This window comes from Teleopsis dalmanni, chromosome 1 (genome assembly GCF_002237135.1).
Source record: "Teleopsis dalmanni isolate 2A chromosome 1, ASM223713v2, whole genome shotgun sequence".
In the NCBI taxonomy this organism is placed as follows: Eukaryota; Metazoa; Arthropoda; class Insecta; order Diptera; family Diopsidae; genus Teleopsis; species Teleopsis dalmanni.
The window spans coordinates 114543386-114550480 of record NC_051846.1 but is presented as its reverse complement, the minus strand read 5'-3'; the positions used below and the strand labels follow the sequence as shown (position 1 = coordinate 114550480).

At 38.7% G+C, this 7095-nt stretch overlaps 2 protein-coding genes across 2 annotated transcripts; both read right to left on the bottom strand.

Annotated features, from left to right (window-relative positions):
- LOC119665616 (uncharacterized protein K02A2.6-like) lies at positions 1–1407 on the bottom strand. The gene is made up of 2 exons (XM_038074845.1): positions 1213–1407; positions 1–1092 (listed from the first exon to the last, which is right to left on the bottom strand). The coding sequence occupies exons 1-2, from the start codon at positions 1405–1407 to the stop codon at positions 1–3; spliced, it is 1287 nt and encodes a 428-aa protein (XP_037930773.1).
- A 12-nt stretch (positions 1408–1419) lies between these two features.
- On the bottom strand, positions 1420–3520 carry LOC119665615 (uncharacterized protein K02A2.6-like). Its single transcript, XM_038074844.1, has 4 exons — positions 3337–3520; positions 2633–3288; positions 2058–2547; positions 1420–1979 (listed from the first exon to the last, which is right to left on the bottom strand). Exons 1-4 carry the CDS (start codon positions 3518–3520, stop codon positions 1420–1422), a joined length of 1890 nt encoding a protein of 629 aa, XP_037930772.1.
- Positions 3521–7095: the final 3575 nt, after the last annotated feature.

The following is a 7095-nucleotide window of genomic DNA, read 5'->3' as shown; positions in this document are numbered from 1 at the left end:
TTAAGTTTTCCTGAAATCGTCGGATTCAAATCGATTTACATCCTTCCGAATACGACAACTTTTTCGAAGTTGAACTACTTCGGTAGAACGTTCTTCACTAGGCATTAATGTTGATTGGCTAGATGAAGGCGGTGTGGCATTGATGAAATTTGGAGCGAATTCAAAAATTGGTTGTGAAGAGAGGTCAGAGCTACTTCTAGTTTTAAGCTGATTAACATGACGTTTGATGTAACCAAAAGATGTGTTCACTCTGTAAACCATTTTACCAAGTTGTTTTACAATAACTCCTTTTATCCATTTTTCCCCTCTTGCGTAGTTTCGAGCGGAGACGGGTTGCTTTAGACTGAATTTCATTTTCCGTTTCGAAGCTTCAAGGTGCTTTCTAGGCGATTCAAACAGTTGACTCAACAAGGTACGAACAGGCCTTCCATGTAAAAGTTCTGCAGGTGATTTACCTTCAGCATTCGGCATTGCACGATATGTTGCAAGATATTTTGATACAGCGAATTTGAGAGACAATCCATCGTCAATGTTTTTCTTAACAGCAGTTTTAAAAGATCTGACGAATCGTTCGGCTAACCCGTTTGAGGCTGGATGAAACGGCGCTGTTGTTATATGTTTGATGCCAAGTTTTGAGCAAAAATGTTTGAATGCTTCAGCTGTAAATTGCGGACCATTGTCACTTACGATGGTTTCTGGTATACCTTCCAGAGAAAATATAGAAAACAATGCTGATATGGTGTCAGCCGTTGTTGTTGTAGATAGTTGTACAACGAACGGAAATTGTGAGAAAGCGTCGACACAAATTAGCCACATTGAATTACAAAATGGACCAGCAAAGTCGATATGTACTCTCTCCCAAGGTCGATCAGCTTCAGGCCAGCTTAAGTATTCACGTGTGTGAACAGGATTTGCAATTTTGCACACATCACAATTTTCAGTTAATTGTGCGATGTCTTTGTCAATATTAGTCCACCAGACATGTTGTCGAGCTAGCTGTTTCATTCTCGATACTCCCCAATGACCATCATGAAGAAGTTTAAGAATTTTCTGCTTAAGGGAGGCTGGAATGACAACCCGGTTGTACTCCGTCTGGAGGCAAAGCAAATTGTTGTTTAGTATTAAAGCAAAGCGATGATTGAAAAATGATCGAAGATCAGCATCTTGAGGCATTAGCTTTTCAGGCCAACCGTTTGTAACGAGAAAATAAACTCGGCGAAGAATTGGGTCATTTTTGGCATGCTGACGAATTATTTCAGCGTCGATAGGTGTGTTAAGTTCATTGATGTTGAAACAGGATTCTTCATGATCAAAAGTTTTGTCTTCACCAACAGGTAAACGAGATAAAGCATCGGCATTTCCATGCTCAGTAGTTTTACGATACCGAACATCATACTGATAAGCCATTAGTATAATAGCTCATCGCTGTAAACGATGTGACGTCATCGACGGCAACTGATGAATTGGATTAAAAATGCTAACAAGAGGTTTGTGGTCAGTAACCAAGGTGAATCTTCTTCCGTATAAATATTGATGGAAACGCTTGACTCCAAAAACGATAGCTAGTCCTTCCTTCTCTATCTGACTATATCGTCGTTGATGAATGTCGAGAGTTTTAGATGCAAAAGCAATAGGCCTTTCTGTACCGTCAACGTACGTATGCGAGAGCACGACTCCTATGCCATAGGAGGAGGCATCTGTAGCTAGAACCAACGGTAAATCTTCCTGATAATGTGCTAATTGCGCTGCATTGAGAATATGCGTTTTAAGAGCTATAAATGCTTGTTGTTGTGCTGTACCCCATGTGAATTTTACATTTTTTCGGCGCAGCATGTTGATTGGCGCGGATAATTGCGAAAAATTAGGTATAAAATTATGGTAATAGTTTACCTTACCCATGAATGCTTCTGTTTGCTTTAGATCTTTAGGCGGCTGCAGGTTTTTGACTGCTTTTAGTCCTGACTCATCTGGCAATATACCTTTTGCACTAATTTGACGCCCGAGATATTCGATTTTATCTCGCAGAAAGAAACATTTTTCTTGCTTGCACCTGATACCATTTTGTTGCAAAATACGAAGTACTTGTTCTAGGCGGCTGATGTGTTGTTGGAATGTAGGTGCGGAGATGATGATGTCATCGAGATAATTACCGCAACCTTCTACGCCTTGAAGTAACTGCTCAAGATATCTTTGGAATATAGCTGGAGCGCTTGCAATTCCAAACGGTAAACGTTGGTATTGGAATAACCCAAGTGGAGTGTTGACAACCATTATTGTTTTTGCTTCATCGTCGAGTTCCATTTGTAAATACGCATCCTTAAGGTCGATTTTTGTAAAATGTTGACCGCAATTAATTTTATGGAAAAGACTTTCGCGTATGGGCAAAGGATATTGTTCAATGTCAATTTGCGCATTGACTGCTTGTTTAAAATCCTCACAAATTCTTATGGAACCATCAGCTTTTGGCGCTAGTACAATAGGCGAAGCCCATTGGGAAAACTTCACAGGTTTCCAAATACCCGCATTTGTCAATCGATCGACTTCTTTCTTGAAAAGTGACATTTGCGAAAATGGAATTTGTCGGCTTTTGTAAAATTTCGGATGTGCATTTGGCTTTAAAAAAAATACTGACCTTAAAGTTTTTTATTGTGCCAAGAGCTGGTTCAAAAATATCACCATATTTCTTACACAGCTCGCTAATTCTGTGTGATTCACTTTCAGTAATGTTACAAATTTGTTGAATCTCAAACCCGAATTCTTTAAATAAATCGAAACCGAATAAATTGTTACAGTTTTCGACATCCACGACAACGATTACCACTTCCCTTTCTTTTCCGCCACATTTGATATCTACGCAAAGTTCACCAAGCACTGGAATTTCATTTTTGCCAAAACCAAATAAGGTTTTTGTACAATTTCGCAACTTTGGGCAATTTAGAGTTTTGAATGTTCGCTTATTTATTAAAGAAACTGTTGCACCAGAATCCATTTGGAAAGATACAAGTTTATTGCAAATTTCCAAGTCAATGTAATTCTTATTGCTTTCAGTTTTTACAATACCTGTTAAACTGTTAATTGTTTCAACAGTACCAATGTTGTGACTTTTACGACGGTAATCTTTCTTCTTGTTTTCATCACCTAAATTACGTTTGTTGTTCTTGTTTTGTTTTGACATGCACACTGGCGCAATATGTCCAATTTTGCTACATCTATTGCAAACAGCATTTCTAAATTTACAGTTTTCTCTTGCATGAGAGTTTCCACAGCCAGAACATGATTTGAATTTTACTTTATTATTGTTATTGTTGAAAACACCCGATTTTTTTATAATTGTACCAACTGAATTAACAGGCATTGAGTTTTCGATCGTTTGTTCTTTAATTGTTGCCACCGTTTTAGTGGTTGTTTCGTACAATTCTGCAATCTGCAAAACATCAGCAAGTGTCGGCTGGGGCTTTTGGAACGCAGCCGTGCGCACTGCATCGTGAGGTGTACGTATAATAATTTGGTCACGAATCATATCATCCACGAAATTGTGTAAACAATTCTGGGCTGAGCACGAAAAGTTACACTCTCTTGCCAATCCGCGGAGATCTGCTACCCACTCTCTGTATGATTGATGTGGCTTCATTTCCCTTTTGAAAAAATCGTAACGTGCAGCGACCACATGTCGTTTCGACTGGAAATGATCCGTTAGTTTTTTCGTTAAATTTTCGAAAGATTGTTCTTGTACTTTCGTGTTACCGAAAAGATTTTTTAGCCGCTCAAAATTTTCTGTGCCAATCCAAGACAAGAAAAATGATTTTTGTTTTTCACTGCACTGAACTGAATATGCTAAAAAATGTTGGTTAAGTTGTTCTAAGTACGATTCCCAGGTTTGCTGTTCTTTCGAAAATTTGTGAAATACTGGAACAATGTTGTTATTTCTTTCAGATACACCGGCAGTACCTTGTTTTTGGAACATTGAGTCCATCCACTCACGTTGTTGTTTCAGTAAATTTTTTGAGAACTCTTGTTGTTCTTTAAGCAATTGCTTATAAATTTCACTTTCGCCCGGCATGATTGTATGTAAAATTGAACGGTACGAAATAAGCGTGAAAGCGATTGAATAATTGCAGATTTTTATCCTCGTCGCCAACTGAAGTAAATACAACCGACAAGATTGACAGTTTATATTTAACTAAATTTTGTTTACATTTCATTATTTAAGATTGCTTAAACTAATGCAAAACATACTAGATTATAACAATTGATTATGTAGTTTTTACTACTGTATAGTTTCTATTTGTTAGATGATGCAAATTACTGGGAAGTGATGGAGCAATTAAATGAAGACCTTTTGTTTACTTTAGTAAACCATCACGGAAATCACCAACCCGTACCAAAATCTATTCAATAGAGATCTACCATTCTTCAAGAATTTGATGAAAGCCGTTTTTGTCAGATGCTTAGAGTAAATTGGAACGAATTTTCTTTAATACTCTCACTAATAAACACTAGCACGGAGTTCACTAATTTACATTCAATTCAACAATTCCCGCTCGATCTTCAACTTGCTATTGTTTTATATCGTTTGGGTTTATCAGGCGAAAATGCGGCTATTCGCAAAGTCGCTACATTATTTGAATTTGGAAATGGGGAAACAATTTATTAGATAACCCGAAGAGTCTTTCGCTCCATACTGGAACTGCAAACCAAATTTATAACGTGGCCAGATGTAGTTGAACGACAAGATAAAGTGGAGAAAACCTATCATGAACTTCCACATTGCATTGGATATTGACAGTACTGAAATAAAACTTGCCAAAGCACCAGTGGTAAACCATACATCCTATTTTTCAAAAAATAGAGTGTATTCAATAAAATCACAAGTCGTATGTGACCATCAGCTGAAGATTCGACATGTCGCAGTTGGTCACTTTGGAAGTACACATGATGCTCGCATGTTTCTTACAAGCGCTCTCTGCATCCAAGAAAATTTTTTTTTTCTTCAGAACAATGGTTCGCAGACGATTCTGCTTATTCATTACTTAAAACTCTTATAACTCCGTTTCGGTCAAACTTCCAACAGCTTGACTACTCCAAACGTGAAACTTTTAACTTACGCCATAGCAGATTTCGTGTAAGGATTGAACATTGTTTTGGAATTCTGAAGGAACGCTTCGGTAGTCTTAAGGAGTTAAGAATCCGTATTCAGAATGATACGAGTCATAATTTTTGTTCAAATTGGTTCCTTGTTTGTTGCATATTGCACAACATTTTGCGACCTTCATGTGATGATACGGAACACGTGGATTATGTACATGACAACGACGAAGAATCTGATGAGCTTATGCAGAATGAAGCTAGTCAGAGAACCAATGAAGGAGCTTCGAAGTGCAAATTTTTGTATAATTTAATGTTCGGCAATAAATAATTTACGAATACAAATATATAAAACATACATATATGTATATATATTTAATATTTAATTAAGAAGTCAATTGCGACATTACTTTTTTCCAGTAGGTTTATTTTAAGGCAAGAATAATGTATAAAAACATATAAAAACGTAATATATATATTAATATATGTAATAATAATATAATACAAAAATAATTAGTATAATAAAAATATAGGAATAGGAATAGGAAATAACAGGGTACTAGCTCCCATTTGAGCAGAGCACTGCGACCATGATTGATCTTTTGTGCTACAACAGACCCTAACTGAACAAAAGACATTCCGCCTTTCGAACGAAGATCAAAATGTCGGTTGTTAAGGACTTCCTAATATCGGAAGGTGAAAGCAATTCCCGACCCAGTGATTTCCTCCTGGCCCAGATCAAAGCTGGGCAGTCACATAGAATGTGGCTGGTTGTCTCCTCTACCTCCAAGCAGAGTCTACAATCTATCTCTTCAGACAGGCCCATTTTGTTGAGATGGTAACGTAGCCCATGGTGACCCGTTAGATATCCCACTAGCAACCTCAACTCTGTTCTGCTGAAGGAGGATATCTTATTGTAACTATAAGGGAGAACCAGCTGTTTAGCCTGACGGTTACCTCGACTGTCGCACCAGTAGCGACTTCTCTCGGTTGAGATCCAATCATTGATTAGAGACCTAGTTGTAGACCAACTTAATCCACAGAAAGGTTCTGGGCCACAGATTAGAGTGGCGGATCCTGCCCATGCAAGACTATCGGCAGACTCATTTCCATGAATTCCTGTGTGACCAGGCACCCAGCACAGTGTCACTTTATTATTGCTTGCCAGCTGCTGCAGTGTGTCATAACAGTCTGCTAAAAGCTTTGAGAAAAACTTCCAGGAGCATAACGCTTTGATTGCTGCTTGACTATCTGAATAAATACAGATTCGGGCGCCTTTCAACCCTTTGTTAATGTTGATACGAGCGCAGACCTCGATGGCGTGAACCTCTGCTTGGAAGACAGTGGGCCATATACCCAGCGCGAGCGAGATTCTGGTGTTAGGACCAAATATTCCAGCACCAACTCCTTCTTTGGTTTTTGAACCATCAGTATACCACGAAATTACTTTTGGTTCAAATGCAGGAGTGCCATTTACCCAGTCCAATCGATCGGGTAAGAGGACTTCGAACTTCCTACCGAAGCGAAGTTCCATGTTCATGCGATCTGTCCTATCGCAGATCTCTATGCCAGGAACTAGTCTGCAGATAGAGTTTTGACTGACGAGACTTCCGTGCATGTCGATGACAGGGTGTAGCCTAGCTGCGCTCATAGCTGCTGTCTTTTTAATAAAGAGATGCAGAGGGGTGAGACCCACTATGGACTCCAGTGCTGATGTGGGACATGTTCTAATAGATCCCGTCATAGCGATACATACGAGTCTTTGCAGTTTATTGCATTTGACTATTGCAGCATTTTGTTGCGCCTTATTCCACCAAACAAGAGCTGCGTAGGATACAATGGGTCTGACCATTGTGCGGTATAACCATGATATAATTCTAGGACTTATGCCCCAGGTTCTACCATATGCGGTCCTACATGTCCACATGACCCGGGTGGCTTTGCCAATTATATTATTCAGGTGAGTGTTCCAGTTAAGACGCTTATCTAGGGTGACCCCTAAATATTTGA

Bases quoted from the DNA above. Each gene is read 5' to 3' on its own strand.
- LOC119665616 (XM_038074845.1), bottom strand. From the start codon at position 1,407: ATGGCTTATCAGTATGATGTTCGGTATCGTAAAACTACTGAGCATGGA. The intron at 1,093-1,212 runs GTTTATTTTCTC...CTTTGCCTCCAG, and splicing joins ATGACCCAATTCTTCGCCGA to ACGGAGTACAACCGGGTTGT.
- LOC119665615 (XM_038074844.1), bottom strand. From the start codon at position 3,520: ATGATTCGTGACCAAATTATTATACGTACACCTCACGATGCAGTGCGC. The intron at 3,289-3,336 runs GTACAATTATAA...ACAATAATAAAG, and splicing joins AATGCCTGTTAATTCAGTTG to TAAAATTCAAATCATGTTCT. The intron at 1,980-2,057 runs GTATCAGGTGCA...TTAGTGCAAAAG, and splicing joins TCGTATTTTGCAACAAAATG to GTATATTGCCAGATGAGTCA.